Raw genomic sequence first — 20,808 nt, 5'->3', positions numbered from 1 at the left:
TCTTGACTAGCATGACCGTTAGCCAATTGGTGAGGAAAAAACATGACAGTATGGCTTTACACATTGAACTGACATTATATAGACAGAATAATAGTCTGCCCCCCAGCATACTATTTAATGTGTAGAATACATGTGAAGAATTTTGGTGTCTTTTCGTCTTCAGGTGGTAATCCAAGGAAGTGATGACATCGCCAGCAGAGCTATCGACCTACTGAAAGAGATCTACACCAATCTTGGCCCAAAATTACAAGTCAACCAGGTACACTAAGTGTCCTGTCCCAGAGCAGCAGTCTGCTGTTGCACACAAACCTAAGTCACCAAAAGGATCCCCCCCACAATGACATTAACGTATTATATTCCCTTGTAGGTGGAAATTCATGAAGACTTTATCCAGTCGTGTTTTGACCGTCTGAAGGCCTCCTACGACACCCTGTGTGTGTTGGATGGAGACAAAGACAGCATCAACTGTGCCCGCCAAGAAGCCATCCGCATGGTGCGAGTGCTCACTGTGCTCAAGGAGTACATCAATGAGTGTGACAGCGACTACCACGAGGAGAGGACTATCCTGCCCATGTCCAGGTGGAATGAACACCAACCTCTCATTAATTTTGAATCTGTTGATGGACCAATTGTTGGACCTGAATGTTGCCATTTGTCTCCTCAGGGCCTTCCGGGGAAAGCATATCACATTGATCGTGCGCTTCCCCAACCAGGGGCGCCAAGTAGACGACCTGGATATTTGGTCGCACACCAATGACACAATTGGCTCGGTGCGGCGCGGTATCCTGAACCGGATCAAAGCTAACGCCGCGCACACCAAGATAGAGCTCTTTATCAGTGGGGAGGTTGTTGATCCAGCTGACGACAGGAAGCTGATAGGACAGCTCAATTTGAAGGATAAAACTGTAACGATGTCACCTTTTATGCAGTCTGATGCCAGTTCTGTTTTATAAACCTATTAATTTGGTTATTTGTTTGTTCAGCTGATCACTGCCAAGCTAACTCAGGTGAGTGCCAACATGCCCTCCAGCCCAGACAGCTCGTCTGATTCCTCCGCTGGCTCTCCTGGTAACCACGGCAACCACTACAGTGACGGACCCAACCCCGAAGTAGAGAGCTGTCTTCCTGGAGTGGTGAGTTGCTGAGGAATCACGTCAGAAGTTAAAATGTGCCCGAGAAATTACGTTTAAAGAGCAATTTTTCCTGTTTTACAGATCATGTCGCTGCACCTGCGCTACATCTCCTTCCTGTGGCAGGTGGCTGACCTGGGCTGCCAGCTCAACATGCCCCTGCTTCGAGATGGAGCCAGAGTTCTCATGAAACTCATGCCTCCAGGTCTCTGGTGCTCTCATTCGTCATCAATTAGCCTGCTCATTTTCATACAACACAACCTTAACTTCTACACTGCTTGTGTTTTTTTTCCCCCCACTATAGATAACACAACTGTAGAAAACCTGCGAGTCGTGTGTTTGGACCATGCCAAGCTCGGGGAGAACAGCCTTAGCCCTTCACTGGACTCGCGCTTTTTTGGCCCCTCACCCTCACAAGTGCTCTATCTCATTGAGGTGCGACCATGTCCAATCAGCATATTCTGTATCTTTTTCCACTGCACTGTACCCACACGGCACTCGCCAAGGCTCTGTTTGGTTTTGACGCCTTTCCCCTGGCATAAGCAGGTACTATGAGGAACTATTTCTAGTGCTTTGACAGCCAGGGTTCCAAACATGACAGACCAATACCATTAGTAAACATTAACACCGTGCTACACAATATTGAAAAAAGGGAATCTCAATTTTCTTGCTCAGACCTGAAATTGTGATTCCTTGGGATGATTTTTACACACATGAACATCTTACGTTCAGGGCCATGTGTTTTGTTTTTTTTTAAGAAATCAGAAGTGTATTATTGGAGTTCTTATTGACTTGTTCTGCTTTAAAGAAACTTCTTTCTACCATTCTTCATGAGGTCCCGGAAGGACAGTTGAGGCGGCACGTTTTTAAAATAGAATCCGAGTCAAAAAACGGCATGCTTGCTCACGTCACTATATATTCATGCACGTAATAAACACAAATCAAAAGAAAAGTCAATTACCAGTGTATAAGCCACTACTTTTGTCCCATGCTTTGAACCCTGCGGCATATACAGTGATGCTGCTAATTTGTGGGCCCGTTCTGGTATTGAGGCATCTCTTGTCCTTCAGAGCAGTCATTTTGCGTTTTCTACACACACCCTCATCATGGAGAATGTGTGGAGAGGTGCATGTGATGCGGCTTTCATGTTGAGGGCGATCGATCTAACGCTCGCCTACCACTGTTCCTGTGCATTATAAAAGATTGTTTGTATTTTGTACACTCATTAAGTTATGATTTAAAGGTTTAAACCACCTTTGCCCCTATCCCAGGTTGTGTATGCTTTGCTGATGCCGGCCAGCGCCACTCTGGGCGAGGATGCCAGCGACTTCCAGTACAACTTTCTGAAGAGCGGCGGCTTGCCGTTGGTGTTGAGTATGCTCACCCGGAACAACTTCTTGCAGTCAGCCGACATGGAAACTCGACGCGGGGCTTACCTCAATGCGCTAAAAATCGCCAAACTCCTCCTCACCGCCGTAGGCTTTGGACATGTGAAGGCCGTGGCGGAGGCCTGCCAGCCTAATGCAGAGGGAAACATCCCAGTTTCCCCGGTTAGGGGACACATACACAAACACACAGACTGATAAATGATGTCCAAACATTTGATAGACAAAGTTTCCTGAGCTGTTATCGTCTTTCTCCATACAGATTAATCAAGCCACTCACGATCAGGCTCTGGTACTGCAGAGTGCCCTGCAAAACATCCCTAACCCTGCATCAGAATGTATGCTGCGCAATGTAGCCATCCGCCTGGCACAGCAGATTTCTGATGAGGTAATTGGAAAGACTAGAAGGAATGCAAGTAGTTTTATGATCCCCCCCGTATGAATTTATAAAATTTGTTTTTGCGGTTGGTGCTGCTTCCATTGTAATGATTTTTGTGGTACCTCCCCTCACCCCTGTCAGAATTTTTTCCAGGCCTCAAAGTCTATCCCAGACATCTGCGTGATCCGAGCGGTACAGAAAATCGTTTGGGCATCAGGCTGCGGTACAGTGCAGCTTGTCTTCAGTTCTAATGAAGAAATCAGCAAGATTTATGAGAAGGTATGTTGCTAAAATACTGAGAACATGAGAATGGCAAATGTTACATATTTTTCCTCTCAATAGACGAATGCAGCCAAGGAACCGGACGGCGAGGACGAGCAGGTGTGTTGCGAGGCCCTGGAAGTGATGACGTTGTGTTTCGCCTTGATGCCCACGGCCCTGGACACCCTCAGCAAGGAGCGAGCTTGGCAGACTTTCATCATAGACTTGCTGCTGCACTGCCACAGCAAGTAAGTGCTTTTTCATCAGTCCCATAAAATAGCTGAAAAGCAAGAGAAAAGCTTGTCATTTGAGGCTTTTTATAGCCATTGATGGAACATAATGTTGCCGTTGACCTTTGACAGATCTGTGCGTCAGATGGCTCAGGAGCAGTTTTTCCTGATGGCAACCAGGTGCTGCATGGGGCAAAGACCCCTCCTTTTCTTCATCACCCTTCTCTTCACTGTGCTGGGAGTAAGTAGCGGCATCAATGTAGCACGTAGTGGTCCGTAACTGCTGGCAGGAACCTAGCTTTATCGGCACACTTCATTTGTGTACAGACTACAGCTAAGGAGCGAGCTAAACATGCCGGGGACTACTTCACATTGCTCCGGCACCTTCTGAACTACGCCTATAATAGCAACATCAACCTGCCAAATGCGGAGGTGCTGCTCAACAATGAGATAGACTGGTTGAAACGGATAAGGGTAAGCTCATCTTTTGTCTGTTGGGTCGCCATTTGGAATGTGAACAGTACATTGACACATTCTCTAGGATGAAGTCAAGAGGACAGGGGAGACTGGTGTGGAGGAGACCATCTTGGAAGGCCACCTTGGGGTTACCAAAGAGCTTCTAGCCTTCCAGACCCCTGAGAAGAAATATTATATCGGGTGTGAGAAGGGCGGTGCTAACCTCATAAAGGTCGACCTGAAATTTTCAGTCTAGTTTCCTTTTCAAAGCATTGTAGCCAACATTGCTATTTGTCTTTTTCTTCTATTAGGAGCTGATTGATGACTTTATCTTCCCAGCATCAAATGTTTACCTGCAGTACATGAAGAGCGGAGATTTTCCCACAGAGCAGGCCATCCCCGTGTGCAGTTCCTCTGCTTCCATCAATGCCGGCTTCGAACTCCTGGTGGCCCTGGCCGTTGGCTGTTTCCGCAACCTCAAGCAGATTGTAGACACGCTCACAGACATGTACTACTTAGGTATGGAGGTCTCTTAATAGTTGCCTACAACTACTTTTGCAAGGCGAGGAGGCATATATATCTGCTGGTTTTGTCTGTCCTTCCAGGCTGTGAAACACTGACTGAGTGGGAGTACCTGCCTCCTGTGGGCCCGCGGCCCAATAAGGGCTTTGTGGGTCTGAAGAACGCGGGGGCCACATGTTATATGAACTCTGTCATTCAGCAGTTGTACATGATCCCTCCCATTCGCAACGGCATTCTGGCCATCGAAGGCACGGGCACCGACGTGGATGATGACATGTCAGGGGATGAGAAGCAGGAGAATGAGGTACTGACCAGCAATGATAGTGTATTGGAAGTAGGCATGGGACAGTTACCGGTTTCAAGCTATACCAGGGTATGAAAAAAAAAAATCACTTTCAAAACCATTAAGATTGTCCATCATACTTGTCTTGCGGTATGAGGAAAAAGTGGAGGTCCAGCGCGGCGATTACATGGCAATACTTGGTCAAGTTCTGTGTGTATTCTTCTCAGACGGAACTGGGCTTCGATGTGTTGAAACCACGGGTGTGGGCTGTGTTGCCAGAAGTCGCGCATAGATATTTTTTTAAGGGATTGTTGGTTCAAATATTTGTTGATGTAGACTCATCTTTATATTTCTTCCTCACAGACTAACGTGGATCCCCGTGACGAAGTGTTCAGCTACCATCATCAGTTTGACGATAAGCCCTCCAGTAAAGCAGAAGACAGGAAAGAGTACAACATCGGGGTATTGCGTCACCTGCAGGTCATCTTTGGCCATTTGGCTGCATCCAGACTTCAGTACTATGTTCCAAGAGGATTCTGGAAACAGTTCAGGTATTTCATATTTCGCAGTCTTTTTAGAGCTGAGAATCATTGTTGTTTTTTTAACTGTCCATTTGTGACGTTCCCACAGATTATGGGGCGAACCAGTGAATCTGCGGGAGCAGCATGACGCTCTGGAGTTTTTCAATTCTTTGGTAGACAGTCTGGATGAGGCGCTGAAAGCGTTGGGTCACCCTGCTATGCTCAGCAAGGTGCTGGGAGGCTCCTTTGCTGACCAAAAAATATGTCAGGGATGCCCACACAGGTGAGCATATTGGTGATCTCAATTTTGATAAAAATGGTATCTCATTCTTCAGTTTGACAGTCAAAGCACTGCATTTTTTTTGTTTCAATTGTGTTCAAAGTTGGGTGTCATCCAGGTCTCATGATGAGACGTGTGTGTTTTAACCCTCAAATCTGTTGATGTATTCATGGATCAAACACCTTTTGAGGGTTTTGCTGTCCGGTTCCTGGTTGGGGGCAGCGGGTGATGTAGAGGGTGCTGAGGGGGAGGGTGGTTCACCTGTGGAGGTGGTGTTTCCTCCTGGGACATTACTCAGGGGCCTGATGTCACTAGCTTTGTGTGAATAGTGTATAATGAACGCAGGAAATGTTCTTCCTACTCCTATTTGGAAATGTTGAATTGTGAAACTATGTGAAACTGCAGTATTTCTATGGAATTTTATATGCACATTTGAAATAAACTAACAAATCAAAGCAAAGGGCAAACTTACGGTTCTTGTTTTAGTGTTGTTAAGTAATGACACCTCCCCCTTTCTTTTATGTTTTTAGATACGAGTGTGAGGAGTCATTCACAACACTTAATGTAGATATCAGAAACCACCAGAACCTTTTGGACTCCATGGAGCAATATGTCAAAGGAGATCTGCTGGAGGGGGCCAATGCTTACCACTGTGAGAAATGTAATAAGAAGGTGAGTGAATGTGTTAAGTTTTTAAATTGAAATTAGTGTTTCAGAAGAATAATTGCTTTTTGTCTTTCTGTTTAAGGTGGACACAGTCAAGCGTCTGCTGATAAAGAAGCTACCGCCTGTCCTGGCCATCCAGTTGAAGCGCTTCGACTATGACTGGGAGCGGGAGTGTGCCATCAAGTTCAACGACTACTTCGAGTTCCCCAGGGAGTTGGACATGGAGCCGTACACTGTTGCCGGCGTGGCCAAGATCGAGGGCGACGACGTAAACCCAGAGAACCAGGTGATCCAGCAGAACGAGCCCTCTGAGCCCACACCTTCAGGCAGCTCAAAGTACCGCCTGGTGGGGGTGCTGGTCCACTCGGGCCAAGCCAGTGGTGGGCATTACTACTCATACATCATCCAAAGGAATGGAGGCGACGGCGAGAAGAACCGCTGGTACAAGTTTGACGATGGCGACGTGACTGAGTGCAAGATGGACGACGAGGAGGAGATGAAGAATCAGTGCTTTGGCGGCGAATACATGGGCGAAGTGTTTGATCACATGATGAAAAGGATGTCGTACCGCCGGCAGAAGCGCTGGTGGAACGCCTACATTCTTTTCTACGAGCGCATGGACTCCTTGGACAAGGACAGCGAGCTTGTCAAGTACATCTCAGAGTTGACCATTTCCGCCACCAAGCCACATCAGGTCAAGATGCCTGGTGTTATTGAGTGCAGTGTCCGCAAGCAGAACGTCCAATTTATGCACAACCGAATGCAATACAGCCTGGAATACTTCCAGTTCATTAAGAAACTTCTGACCTGTAACAGTGTCTATTTAAACCCTCCTCCAGGTATGTACACTGGTTTTCGAATGATGTCATTTCATTAGACACTTTGATATTGGGTGCGCCCATTTTACAATACTTGTCAGATATTGTTTACTGAAGACTGCACGTACACACTGCTTATCTATCACACAATTTGGTTAAAACAAATCCACCTGAAAATGAGAAGATTTTCAGAATCACGTGTTTGAAATGGGAGTGCCAGTCTTGTGGCGCAGGAAATTTAAGGTGTGAGGGCAGGCGTCTGTTCATAATGATCTTGAGTTGTGGTGTTAATGCGTTCTGGATTGAGTTGAGATTTATTTAGCACAAGATTTCAAAGAACAAGTACAATAGCGTACTCCACTACTATAGATGCCATGTCATCCACTTGAATAAAGACACACCCCACCTCAAATTGTAGTAATAGAAGTTATACACGGCTGACATGTATGCAGCCAGTGTGTGCTCAATCAGTGACATTAGGTGTAAATGAGTATCTGTCTTTGTGTGACTGATTTGGTGACCAGTCCATAGGTGTAAATGGGTATCTGTCTCTGTGACAGATTGTGTGACCAAAACATATGTCACATTGAACACACACAGAAATGACTGACTAGTTTAATGTATTTTCTGCATCTGTGTTTATGCCATGCCGATAGTGTTTTTCTAAGTTGTGCTCTCTTATCAGGACAAGACCACCTTCTGCCAGAGGCAGAGGAGATTGCTATGATAAGTGCTCAGCTGGCTGCTCGCTTCCTTTTTAGCACAGGCTTCCACACCAAGAAAGTAGTTAGGGGTCCGGCCAGTGACTGGTAAGCTCAGTTTGCCTGCCTTATCTTTCTCTCCCACTTTTGTCCTCCTCCGAAACGTATCTTCTCCTTCCCCCTCTGAAGGTATGATGCTCTCTGCATCCTGCTGAGACACAGTAAGAATGTACGCTACTGGTTTGCACACAATGTCTTATTTGCTTACCCGAACCGGTTCTCTGAGTACCTGCTTGAGTGCCCGAGCGCCGAGGTCCGCGGCGCCTTTGCCAAGCTCATTGTCTTCATCGCCCACTTCTCGCTGCAAGATGGCCCTTGCCCCTCCCCCACAGCGTCACCAGGAACCTCCACTCAGGTGAGCCGTCCCTCCTAATACGACTTTGAAGATTTTGAAGCAGCTGTTGTTCTAATTTTGTTCTTGAGTCACACAACTTGATAGTATTCCTACATTCATCAGGGCTGTGATACCCTCAGTCTCAGTGACCACCTTTTAAGAGCCGTACTCAATCTGCTCAGACGAGAGGTTTCTGAACATGGCCGTCACCTGCAGCAGTACTTCAACCTCTTTGTCATGTACGCCAATCTGGGTAAGGAGCATGCCGCAACCACCCCACCTGTCATGTACACCTGCTCTGACCAGCTGGATTTACTGGAATAATCTCTTTTTCATACACTTCTTTTTATAAAACATAATTTTTCCCCTTCTGCACAGGCCTGGCAGAGAAGACCCAGCTGCTGAAGCTGAATGTGCCTGCCACATTCATGTTGGTCGCTCTAGACGAGGGTCCCGGCCCCCCCATCAAGTACCAGTACGCTGAACTGGGCAAACTCTACACGGTTGTCTCTCAGCTGGTCCGCTGTTGTGACGTGTCCTCACGTATGCAGTCCTCTATCAATGGTGAGTATCGCAGTTTGGTGCTATTCTGTTTTTAATGAATATGTACTTTTTTTGCTCCCACTCGGCGTGGTTCATTTGGTATGGACCAAATCGGAGTACACCAAACTCGACCTCGATTCAGTGTAAAATAGCCAATAAGGTTTGATGCAAAAACAATGGTGGTGTAGCAACATTTTGACTGCTTAGGTTTAGGTTTGTGGTAAGCATATCATTTGATTGCACCAGGTTTTGTCACTTTGTGGAGATGGTTAATTTGCTCAAGATGTTGCCTGACTCCGCTATTCGCTGCAGTACTGTAGCCTGAAAGAATGTCAATAAAACTACCATATTGACTACAATATAATACTCCTTTTTTTCAAAAATATTTTGGATATTTCATTCATCCTATTTTATTAATTTCTTAGCTGCTCTTCAGTTATATATTATCAGTCAAATATTTTAAATAATGTATTCATCCTGTTCATAATTTCTTAGCTGCTCTTCAGTTGTTTGACTCTTTGTTAATTACCAATGTCTTAAAATTAGCATAACAATTTTTTTGAGCTGCTTTCTGGTCTGTGTGTGAGTGACAGTAAGAAAAGCACTGTCTGTTTGTTTGCATATATAAATTAGACAACCTGGCTTTCAGATTAGTTTTCTGGGGGAAATTATATACCATGTTATTCTGGGGTCAATATGGTATTAACTAGGGGTGTCACAAAACGCTTAGTTTGTGAGACAAGACGATACACGAGATTGGGTACGAGGCGAGATTTTACCTTTACTTATAAAAAAGGAAAATTAAAAAATATATGACAATATATTGCAATCTATTCATTTAATTTGTACAATGCTACACTCTTCTGCATTCTGTTTGCTAGCGGCCCTGCGTCCACCTACTGAGGCACCTCGTCGACCGGGGAATAAGTATTTTCTTTCCCTTTCACACAGGTAACCCTCCTCTGACTAACCCCTATGGGGACACCAACCTGACGGCCCCGGTAATGCTGGTGCAGCAGTTGGTGGCGGAGATCCTCTTCGTGAGGACCAGCTACGTGAAGAAAATCATTGAGGATTGCAGCAACTCAGAAGAGACTGTTAAGCTACTCCGCTTCAGCTGTTGGGAAAACCCCCAGTTCTCTTCCACTGTGCTCAGTGAGCTACTCTGGCAGGTAAATCTAAAACACCACCAGGACCTCCTTAATTGTGCAGACACCTTGCATGGCTGCATATTAAAAGGTTTATTTGTCTGCAAAGGTGGCATACTCTTACAATTATGAGCTGAGGCCTCATTTGGACTTGCTGCTTCAGATCCTTCTCATTGAGGACTCCTGGCAGACACACAGGTCAGACTTGATTGACTTCTACAAGGCCATCCATGATGTCCTGTGTCATTCTATATTGTCATATGTGTGTCTGTTGGTTCAGGATCCACAATGTGCTCAAAGGGATTCCTGATGACAGGGATGGTCTTTTTGATACCATCCAGCGCTCCAAGAGCCACTACCAGAAACGAGCCTACCAATGCATCAAGTGCATGGTGGCCCTCTTCAGCAACTGCTCAGTTGCTTACCAGATCCTGCAGGTATGCATGCTAACACAATTCATGAATGAATTACCGTGCTAGTCTCTCAAAACTAATATGGGACCTTTTTTAATTAGGTGGTTCAATTTTAAATGTGTCTCATAGGTCCCACAATAGTGTATTGGAAATGGTTTTAGCCTTGATGCTGGAATTTAGACAGTTTGAAAGTGCTTTGACTAAGCCCTAGGAATGCACAGTTTTGTGTCTGTAGCTTTAATACTAATGAGCTGTGGTGTCCATACCTGTCTCCAACTATCTGCGCCTGTACGTGTCCAGGAAGCATTATCACTTTATCCACTTTTGACATATACAATGTAACTCTGCACTTTTCGGGCGTAATAGATGTCATGTCACATACAACTTAACATTAAGGAGCAGGACTGGAGGACACAAATGTTCGCAACATGAGCGTAGCTTTGTGAACTACAGTGCTAATATTACACTCACATTTTAACAGCAGCATCATGCAAAGTTAGCCTGTTGGCTGAAGGAAAAACAAAATGATCAAACAACTCCCACATCTGCAGCTGACTGACTGAAAATTGACAAAGCTCCAGGCGGCATTTTTAAGATGTCTAGCAAAGCCAGTTTCTTTTTGTTTTTTGCAAAGCTGTCGTATGAGAAATGGACCATAACATGGTTTGCGTAATAGGGGACCTTTTTCAAATAGTGTCTTGGCACCTACATTCTCTTGTCTATGAAGTGTAGTAGCCATATGTAATTTAATCAAGCTTGTTTGCGCTGTGTACCCGTGCAGAGCAACGGCGACCTCAAGCGAAAGTGGACGTGGGCAGTGGAGTGGCTAGGTGACGAGCTGGAGAGGAGGCCGTACTCTGGGAACCCACAATACACCTACAACAATTGGTCGCCTCCAGTGCAGAGCAATGAGACGTCAAACGGCTACTTCCTGGAGCGCTCACACAGCGCACGTATGACCCTCGCCAAGGCCTGCGAGCTTTGTCCCGAGGAGGTAATCATCTCGTAACACACATTGCCAGTGATAAACGATTTGCATATGCGTACTTTATATGACTACATGTACATAAACCAGGGGTGTCCAAAGTCCGGCCTGAGGCTATTTGTAACCTTAAGCTCACTATCTATTGGCCTGCAACATAACTTAACAGTAGAAGCAGGTGTAGGGCCACCAAAAAGTTGAAGTGTGTACAAGATGTGCCAGTAAAAACTATTGTCTTGTCGCTGATAATACAAAACTGACAATGTAGGCTGTTTTGTGTATAAATGTAATTGCTGAACGTATACTGACCCACAACAAAGGTGAAGGATATAAAAGTGGTTGTCACAACCTTCAATTTTTTTTTATGTACGTGGCCCTTGATGGAAAAAGACACCCCTGACTTGTGCATAGGGACACCACTCAATGTCTCAGCCCTTGTCTTTTCAGGTAAACATGTTTGTTGAGGTTTTTTGTGCTAATTAAGAAGCTTTATTCATCCATCCACATTATTATTATTATTATTATTATTATTATTATTATTATTATTACTACTACTACCACTATTATTTAATCAAACCGTGACCCATATTGTTCACATACCTTAAAGATGTGTAAAAATAACGCAACATCCAGTCAATGCTCTAATTAATGTCTCTATTGAGTTAACTTCAGTGTCTCCTATAGTTGCCATGTGTGTAGTTGACAAAGGTAAATAACCGCTAGGGTCTCTAATAAGCGTCTGGTCAAAAAACATTGGCGTTGCCTCCTAATGTAGTTGTTTGGGAAATAGCCTCTCTGATTATTGCCTGCTTCTAATTAATGGCCCGTTCTCCCTAGAACATTAGAGCATTTATGGTATACAGTTCTCTGTAACACACTGCGCCCTGTAAATGGTTAGATTACTGCACTGCATTGTTGACATACCAGGCGTTTTTGTCAGATTCTGTTTTCCAGTCAGGACGCCACCATAGATTGAACACTTGTATATATTTGCATTTTTTATGTCGCAAGGATGCTAACATGTGAAATGAATTATCAGAGCCACTTAAAGCTGCATGCTGGGAAATACAGTGTTTTGATTTTCTTCCAGTTGAGCTCCAGAAGCTCCGATGCTCAATAACATAACATAACATGACATTGAGCATTGTGTGTACATGTTATGTAAAAGTTAGTTGCATTTGTTCAATCCAGTGGAATGACACACTTCTCCTGTAATATTTCACACACAGCTCAAGTGTACTGAGGGAAGCCCAGGGAAGGTCAGTATCCCAGGCACCACCCCCACATAAACGAAAGTCATCCTTGGCCAAAGCTAGAAACAATGATTTAGTGTGTACAGTGGATCCCCGCACAGCCCCAACTCAGCATTCACTGCCCCGCAAATTTGCATTTTTTAAATTTTTTGGGGTTTAAAAAAAAAGTTTTCCCTCGAAAATTTCCTCCGAAAACAGATCTCATTCACCATAAGTCGATAATAATGTATAAATACATGATGAGACAAATAGCATGTACAGCTGTAGGAAAGCCCACAATGTTTGTTTGTCTTTATGCTTCACTGATGATTTTTTATGGTCAAGCGTTGAGATTTGACTTTGTTGGGCGGTCATTGAACACACCATAATTGTGTGCGCTGAGATGCAAAACTTTGTTAGCCTGCTGAAGCATTAGCTTCAACAGTCAGTCCAGCCTCAAAACTTCCAGGAAGGTCAATTATTATGCCTATACATTTTAAACTTCAAACACGTTAAAGTCTGTGAGGCATATTTGAGGCTTCGACCTGGATTGTGTCATGAGTGAACAATGGCAGTTGAAGAAAGAAGGGGGGGATTCTGGGGGTGAATCTAATAGTTACAACCATCCCTTTCAATGCAAATGTTGATTAGAAATCTGGGAACATGAATGTTGTCAAGAGAGCGGGGGGAGAGGAGAGGAACAGGTCCTGTGTCAAAAATAAATATGTTAATGGGTGTATGTTATTAGTGATTTTTGACCATTAACTGGTGGTCGTGGAAAGTAACCCCTGCGAAAAGCGGGGATCTACTGTCATTTCTTGTGTAGTTTTAGTGATGCTTATGACAAAACAGTAAATAGTATAACACCGGTACATGCAGTCAGTAGATGTGTATGTTGTCTTTTTGTCCTGTTTGCAGGAGCCTGATGAACAGGAAGCCCCAGACGATCAAGACTCTTCACCGCCTGAGGACACCTCTCTCTACCCACATTCTCCTGGAACCACACAGTTTCAGCAGGTAATTATCACAATGTACTGCTATAATGACATAACATCTATAGTCAAAATGTAAGAATATTATATTGTAGCGTTATGTTTAAAATATCATCGCTTATGTGAAAGTATGAAAACAAGGGCAAAATTGTGGCAAAGATTTTGTATTGTGTATTATAGTCCATATGTTAGTTTTTTCTTTTTGGGTGGGGGGGGGGGGGGAGAATACACAAGTGTTGTTAATTTACTTGGGGTGTAGATTGTATATATTTTGGGTATTGACATTTTTCAATTATTGAAATAAAAACAACTATATGCTGTTCAACTTTTTAAATGTCTTTTTGTGTATTGACAATCAAAATCTAAAATTAATCTCAAAGTATTATGAATGTCGCGCAGCCATGCAAACATCGATGTTAATGTTTTATCCATTTGTCTCACCCGCCTCCACAGAACAACCACCCGCATGGGCAGCCATACACCGGCCCTGCTGCGCAGCACATGAACAACCCCCAGCGCCCTGGCCCCGCCTCCGCACCCAGCCCCGCCGCACAGACCCCAACTCCTGGCCCCGCCCCCACCTCAGGCCCCGCCCCTGGCTCGGGCCCGCGAGCACAAGAGAACTCGGAAAGCACAGAGGAGGTCGCCCCTGCCCCCGCCTCAACCCCGGCTCCTGCCCCGCCTAAGGAGTAACATCGCCTGCCCACCATGCCAGGCCCGTACCACCACCTCCTCTGCTGTGCCTCTTTACTCTCATGTTCTCTTCTCGTTCTTTGGTTCTCTCTCCTCTCTCCAGAGCCTGACCGGCAGGAGGGGGCGCTCTTTCCCCCCTTACGCTACATGGGATTGGGGCCTGGGGAGAGAGTAGATTTAAGAGTTCTAAATAAAGAAAATTAACCCAGAGCTGGCGATGATGATGATGATAAAAAAAAAAAGGTGTACATAATGTTAATGTTTCTGACTGTTGGGATTGCCCAGTAGCATAACTGTGTGTGGTTTGCTGTTGGGAGAGGTTGCAGATTTAATATGAACTACACAAAAAAAATGGATACTATACTAAGAACCCCCCCTGCCCAATCAGATCACATCACATCAGATCCTCTTCGTGTGTCCTCACCCACAGTTCACATTTGTTCCGTCATGGGACGTTATAACGGTCATTCAACTGTAGAAGTCGAAGGACGCATCGTTATAATTATTCTTTAAGCTCCTCAACGATTCACCAGCTGCGTTGTTGCTTTTAGCGTGACATGCAGAAATGGGTCAGGTTTTACGGTGTTTGACGTGAAAACGTTTTGAGAATCATTGGCTTTTTTTTTTTTTTTTTTTTTTTTTTCTCCTCGAGCTCCAGTCAATATGCTGTAACATTTTAGCATGGCTTTGTCACCACAATAGTGTGTAGCCCTGAAGGAAAAGTGATCCTAAACAACCTGAAGCTCCCTTTGGCTTTCTTTTCTACTTCTCTCCAATGATGGCAATATTTTGTTTTTTCAACCAATGTATGACTTAAGTACCTTTTTCCAATTGCACATTATAATAATATCCTCCAAACGTCACATTTTGGCGGTCCGGTGTTCCAGCGGGATTAGACGGTGTTAGAGCTAATAGGTGAAAACGAGATCCAAACCTGTAACACTCGTTTTTTTTCTGCTTCCGTCTTCAGTCAAGCCCTGTTTTCTTTTTCTCTTTTTCTTTTTTTTTTTTAAAGACCACCCCGACCGCTTCCTGTGTCGCTATGCAGCTGCTAACCATAGGGATGTTCCAGCCAGGAACAGGGACAGGACAGGCGGGCATCGGGGAAAAAAAAAAAAAAAAAGCTGGTTAGTCAAAAGTTGCAACATAAACCAACTTGTAATTCTGTCGGACTAAAAGGTAAAACTCTTCAGTAAATACTGTATTTAATTGGTAACTTGAATGCGTGTTTTTTTCTTTCATTTTGTCTAAAACGTACCAAATACTCCTGCAAATGAAAATATTGCCCACCGTATTTAAATATTTTTGCTCTTATTTTATAGAATTTATTTTTGTTGTATTTCTCAAAATAGAATTTGTTTTAATAAAGGAACGTTTTTGTCCTTGTTATTTTTAAAGAAGATATTGACTGTACAGTTCTAATCTGCGCCCCAGGTTTTCTTTGCCGACTTTTGTTTTGGCCATGGTGTGTGACGTTGAATTCTGGAGCTACAGTCGCGATGTGGACTTTCACTTTGTGAGGTTTTTTTTTTTTGTGCACAGAAATATAACAAAAGACAAAGCATTGCGCCCTTAGCAAATAAAGAACATGGAATACTGTCTGTGTCAGTCATTGGCCGCTCTAAAGGTTTGTGAATGGTGTTACAGTATTAGATGTGATGAGTTTGCTGATTTTATTTTTTCACTTGGTGCAAACTGCTGTTGGATAGGCCAGACTTGTCTCAAGTTTGGTCGCTAAGTGCAACCATACTTTTCACAGGGAGAGATCAAAGTTTTTTTTTATGACTGACAAATATAATTGCTGCTGAACATACTTTTTTTTGTATGTGCTGCTCAATTTTAACGTTGGCTTTTCTTGATGAACATTTTTAGTGTTAATGTATGGGTATATCTGTGGTTAGGGTTGCAAACCCATCTCTGAGAAGGGGCGCACCTTGTCCCGTATTACCGTGAGAATTACAAATATGTAAAATGGCAATGAAATTAATGATTGGATGCTTTGTATAACTAGCTTTTCCCCAGAAACTCACAGGGACCTTTTGTGAAAAGACGTCCCAGAATCCACACTTCACAGTGGGGTCGGGGGCCTGCTGACCTCGACTGAGGATATAGTCGGATGGTGGAAGGAACACTTTTAAGGCCCTTCTCAATCCCACTGACATACCTTCCATAGAGGAAACACAGAGGACACGAACGCGGACAGTTGGCTGTACCGAACCGTCATGGTGAAGAGAGCTGAGCCAGAAGGCAAAGCTCTCAATTTACCGGTCGATCTATGCTCCCACCCTCACCTATGGTCATGAGCTTTAGGTCGTGACCGAAAGAACGAAGTCGTGGATACAAGCGGATGAAATGAGTTTCGTCTGTAGGGTGGCTGGGTGAGGAGCTCAGTCACCCGGGAGGGGCTCAGAGTAGAGCCGCTGCTCCTTCACATCGAGAGGAGCCAGTTGAGGTGGCTCAGGCATCTGTAGTCCGACGCCTCCCTGATGAGGTACCCAAAGCATGCCCAGCCAATAGAAAGCCCCGGGGCAGACCTAGGGCACGCTGGAGGTATTATGTCTCACAGCTGGCCTGGGAACACCTTGGTGTCCTCCCGGTGGAACTGGAAGAGGTGGCCGAGGACCGGGAAGTCTGGGAAGACTCATTGCAAGTTATCGCAAATGCCTGATTGCAGTTGTTGCTGCTAAGGGTGGCCCAACCAGTTATTAGGTTTATGGGGCAATCACATTCACACAGGGCCATGTAGGTTTGGATTTGTTTCTCCCTTAACAAAACGTTTAATTTAACGCATTTTGTGTTCACTTGTGTTGTCATTGACTAAATTTGTTTGATGATCTGAAACATATATGCAAAAATATTAAGAAATCATTAACGGGCAAACACTTTTTAACACGGCTGTATTTGTTTTAGAGTGGCAACACGGGCCGTACAGCGGCATAGTGGTTAGCATGTTGGCCACAGGAGATCGGAAGATCTGAGGTCAAATCTCCCCTTGGGCATCTGTGTATGGGCATTTGTGTGGAGTTTGCTATTAGGTTAATTGGCAACTCTAAATTATTCATAGGTGTGAGTGTGAATGATTGTAGTCTATATGTGCCCTGCGATTTGCTGGTGACCAGTCCAGGGTGTACCCCGCCTCTGGCCCAACATCAGCTGGGATAGGCTCCAGCATACCCACGACCCTAGTGAGAGATCGATGGACTGGCTACACTGACATTGTACACAACTTTATTTCCCAAGCAGGTCACCACTCAGCATGGTCATTTGTATTATATAAAGACCTAAATTCAAGTTATATTTTTAAAAATTACTATGAGTTGAAGGATATATTTCACCGTAGTGAACTATTCAAAATCACCTGGCGATCCCTGTCATCACCATCATAAGGCTGGACATTGTTTTATGCTCATAAAACAACCACACAGTCTTTGTCCATCACACGTTACATGCCAAAAAAAGACAGATCGGCGGTTTTGGAGCATGTCAAGGTGCTGGCAGTCTGTTCAAGAGTTGACTATTGGGCTGGATTCACACTACAAGCTTCAATTACAAGCCTCACAGCAAGCCAATATGGTGGTTAAATTTAGTACAGTACATTAGTGCTATCAGATAAGGGTCACTTACTTGCATGTAAATAATCATACAGTATATGCACTAAATTGGGATAGCTACTAAGCCCTGCAGTGTAAATCCAGGCATAAAAGTCAGGAACTTGTCTTAAAACACAAATGAACAAGAAATGACTGTTTTGGTAGAATTTTGTTTTATTTTTAAGAAAGTCACACTTAGTTCTCCTTCTCCTGGACGGTCTTGGTTCCGCGCAGTCTTCCGGTACGACGGGCAGCGATAAGACCGACCTTGCGACCAGCGGGTGCGTCCCTCCTGATGGTGGAGGGCTTGCCAATGTGCTGATGGTTGCCGCCACCAAAGGGATGTTCCACAGGCTGTGTGGAGGAGTGCAAAGGTCAGTTTGAAGCACCATTCTATCAAGTCACTACAGTGTTTGGACACTTACGTTCATGGCCACACCACGGACACGAGGCCAGCAGTTCCTCTTGGCCTTGTACTTGTGGTAGGCGCGACCTGCCTTCAGGATGGGCTTGTCGATACGACCGCCACCAGCAACCACACCTTGAAGAGCAGAGATAAATATTAGGTGTTTAAACAGCTCCATGGTGTTACACATATCAACAAGTAACCTCACCGATGACAGCCCTGTTGGCCGACGAGATGACTTTCTTGGAGCCAGACGGCAGCTTCACTCTGGACTTCTTGGTCTCCAGGTTGTGGGAGATGACTGTGGCATAATTTCCAGAAGCGCGGGCCAGCTTGCCTCGGTCGCCTGGTTTCTCCTCCAGGCAGCAGATGATTGTGCCCTCAGGCATGGTGCCGACAGGCAGGACATTGCCGATGTTCAGTTGGGCTATAGGACGACACGTGCTAGTTAAGCCCTTCCCAACACTGCATATTAGGTCAGCTGCAGACAATTCAAATGCATTTGTCAAAACGTCTTTGCAGATTTTTTGAGTGGCCAACATCCAGCAGCTTTATATACAAGTACCCCTGCATGTGCTTTAAAATGTTGCTACTCAGCTGATGTGAAAAACATGTGTGTTACATTTGTCATCATCTTGTTTACAATGAACTCACCAGTGCTGTTAATGCTGGCTCAGCAGTTTGTTCCTTCCCGCTATTACAACACTATTCTGTTGAGCAATATATTTAAGGATTGAGAACCACTGACCTACAGAGTCAGAATTGGGGTGGATTGTTCATATTTTGTGATCTCAGTTTAGACTTGAGTGGGATGTTTGCTCAAAAACTTTGTACTTTATTTCACATTGCCACTTTTTATGACTGCCACATTCTGAGCATTTAACTGGTTTTGTGCTTCCAGTGGCAAAGATGAACATAAGTTCTGTGTTCAAAGTACTGTCCACTTTTTTTCCATAGCGCACCATGTATACTTATAAAATCTGGAAGTCTTTGACCTCAACTTTGGCAATGTTCAAATCCAGCTGAAATCACTTCTCTTTAGCTGTGCATATACGACAACTCGGACTGGGAATCTCAGGGTACCTTACGATACAATTTGTGATGCATGGCTCACCATAACAATGTTTCAATAAGGTTAAATAAAATAAAATAAAAATGTCACATTCAGGATTTCATTCAGTTTATATTTTGCAGCCTTTAACTGGGATAGGCTCCAGCTTACCCGTGGCTGAGGGCAAGGCAAGCGGCCTCAAAAATAGGTGGATGTTTTAACATATTTTAACCAAAACACAACCAGCAATGGTGCAAAAACAATAAGACTGTTAGTGCAACATAACTAAAACAATCGTATTTTAGGTGACACTATTTTAATTGCATTTTAGCCACATCTTGTCTCTCAAGTAGATTAAAGCTATTGTCTAGAAGCATAACAAAAATGTATATTTTGTGTAATACAGTAGTAGTGATGTCATCACCGGAAAGAGACTAGACAATGACCTGGATAAGGTTGCGCAGCACGACAGTGTTGACAACCGACATACAGTACAAGCCAAAAGTTTGGACACACACAATACAACCCACCATACAATATGGCAGCTGCATAAAGATCAGGTGGGCTCATCCTCCGGAACAACGAAAAAAGGCTAAACTTAATATCCAGAACTACGAAAAAAGGAAAAACTAAATCTCTCTGGTAAAAACTGTTTTGGCACCCTTTGATGTTTAAATATAGTTCCAGTAGCATCTTACCCTTCCTGCCACAGTAGATGAACTGTCCTGTGTGGATGCCCTCGGCAGCGATGAAGAGCTCCGTCCTCTTCTTGAAGCGATAAGGGTCACGGAAAGCAACCTTGGCAAGAGGGGCACCACGGCCGGGATCGTGGATGATATCCTGGAAGGGGGTTCAGCAATTTAATCAAAGCTGGAACTCACAACTAATGTGCTTGTCAGGTCATGCCACGACTGTACCTTAACAATTCCCTTGATATAGCCATGGCGTTCAGCAAAGTCAATGTGGCGGAGTTTAGCGGCCCCCTTCCTGTGCTTAACGTGGGCTTTGAAAACGGAGCCCGCACCTTTTCTCTGTCCCCTGATGACACGTCCCATCGTGAACTGTAACACAGGTAAAACAGACGTCATAAACCAGTGAACATGTGCCGAAGAGTGCTACCGTTTGGATTCAAGCGGTCAGCTAATGCTAGTTAGCTCTCTCGGTTTTAATGGCTGGTTCTCTCAACTCCTGTTTTAATGGCTGGTTCTCTCAACTCATATGTAAGCAAACTATGTCACATTACATGACTTGGTTACATTAGGGGTAGTCAAACATTTACAGTCGTCATTGTACAATTACACTGCAAAGTCTAACCACTTAGCTCTCTCATACCACAACTACGCCATGACATCTATAGGCCACACACGTAACTCTGAAAACATTCGAATTCCATACATGTGGTGACAAATAATGACTAGTCTTCTTCGCTAAGGTGTCCGACGCCTTCTTTGTACTGTGCAAGGAGTAGATGACTTATAAAAGTCGTGATTTTAAATAGATTAGAGGACCGTAGTCAAAAGGAACTGATCCTACCTAAACTCAGTTGACGGAAAGAGGAAGTCAGTCGGCACGAGCAAAGGTTTTCTTCCGGAGGAATTGGCGAACGGAATGATGAGAAATGTAGTTTCGTTCGCTGGAGCGATAAAAGGGGGGTTTGTCGTGGTTAAGTAGTCAGATGCGTTTTAGGAGCGAAATATGGATAATCTACCGGGGCTCCGTAATAATCAAATAG

At 44.4% G+C, this 20,808-nt stretch overlaps 2 protein-coding genes across 9 annotated transcripts in view; one reads left to right on the top strand and one right to left on the bottom strand.

Annotated features, from left to right (window-relative positions):
- Positions 1-15,628, top strand: part of usp9 (ubiquitin specific peptidase 9) — a 45,204-nt gene extending 29,576 nt beyond the window's left edge. For 6 of the 7 annotated variants that reach the window (XM_054786312.1, XM_054786309.1, XM_054786308.1 and 3 more), the window contains 30 exons: positions 164-259; positions 368-579; positions 665-905; positions 984-1,133; positions 1,215-1,335; positions 1,435-1,565; positions 2,402-2,680; positions 2,778-2,903; positions 3,036-3,173; positions 3,237-3,403; positions 3,518-3,626; positions 3,713-3,859; positions 3,927-4,073; positions 4,153-4,360; positions 4,447-4,667; positions 5,010-5,197; positions 5,277-5,450; positions 5,978-6,119; positions 6,196-6,952; positions 7,617-7,740; positions 7,822-8,047; positions 8,150-8,279; positions 8,405-8,590; positions 9,521-9,741; positions 9,827-9,915; positions 9,998-10,154; positions 10,912-11,124; positions 12,342-12,371; positions 13,263-13,361; positions 13,790-15,628. In XM_054786312.1, the coding sequence (XP_054642287.1) occupies positions 164-259; positions 368-579; positions 665-905; positions 984-1,133; positions 1,215-1,335; positions 1,435-1,565; positions 2,402-2,680; positions 2,778-2,903; positions 3,036-3,173; positions 3,237-3,403; positions 3,518-3,626; positions 3,713-3,859; positions 3,927-4,073; positions 4,153-4,360; positions 4,447-4,667; positions 5,010-5,197; positions 5,277-5,450; positions 5,978-6,119; positions 6,196-6,952; positions 7,617-7,740; positions 7,822-8,047; positions 8,150-8,279; positions 8,405-8,590; positions 9,521-9,741; positions 9,827-9,915; positions 9,998-10,154; positions 10,912-11,124; positions 12,342-12,371; positions 13,263-13,361; positions 13,790-14,029 (5,469 nt within the window). In that variant the 3' untranslated portion in view covers positions 14,030-15,628. The remainder of the gene's footprint in view (positions 1-163; positions 260-367; positions 580-664; positions 906-983; positions 1,134-1,214; positions 1,336-1,434; positions 1,566-2,401; positions 2,681-2,777; positions 2,904-3,035; positions 3,174-3,236; positions 3,404-3,517; positions 3,627-3,712; positions 3,860-3,926; positions 4,074-4,152; positions 4,361-4,446; positions 4,668-5,009; positions 5,198-5,276; positions 5,451-5,977; positions 6,120-6,195; positions 6,953-7,616; positions 7,741-7,821; positions 8,048-8,149; positions 8,280-8,404; positions 8,591-9,520; positions 9,742-9,826; positions 9,916-9,997; positions 10,155-10,911; positions 11,125-12,341; positions 12,372-13,262; positions 13,362-13,789) is intronic. The other variant, XM_054786313.1, reaches the window with a different exon arrangement.
- Positions 15,629-17,775: 2,147 nt separating this feature from the next.
- rpl8 (ribosomal protein L8) lies at positions 17,776-20,704 on the bottom strand. 2 transcript variants are annotated; one of them, XM_054786316.1, is made up of 6 exons: positions 20,610-20,704; positions 19,994-20,137; positions 19,775-19,916; positions 18,234-18,452; positions 18,045-18,160; positions 17,776-17,973 (listed from the first exon to the last, which is right to left on the bottom strand). In XM_054786316.1, the coding sequence occupies exons 2-6, from the start codon at positions 20,129-20,131 to the stop codon at positions 17,815-17,817; spliced, it is 774 nt and encodes a 257-aa protein (XP_054642291.1). In that variant the 5' UTR covers positions 20,132-20,137; positions 20,610-20,704; the 3' UTR covers positions 17,776-17,814. The 2 variants fall into 2 exon arrangements, with proteins under 2 accessions (XP_054642291.1, XP_054642293.1); XM_054786318.1 differs by having other exon boundaries at positions 20,472-20,622.
- Positions 20,705-20,808: the final 104 nt, after the last annotated feature.

The sequence above is a fragment of the Dunckerocampus dactyliophorus genome, chromosome 9 (assembly GCF_027744805.1).
Source record: "Dunckerocampus dactyliophorus isolate RoL2022-P2 chromosome 9, RoL_Ddac_1.1, whole genome shotgun sequence".
Classification (NCBI taxonomy): Eukaryota; Metazoa; Chordata; class Actinopteri; order Syngnathiformes; family Syngnathidae; genus Dunckerocampus; species Dunckerocampus dactyliophorus.
The sequence above is the reverse complement of the archived record's forward strand: the minus strand, read 5'-3'. Positions and strand labels throughout refer to the sequence as shown.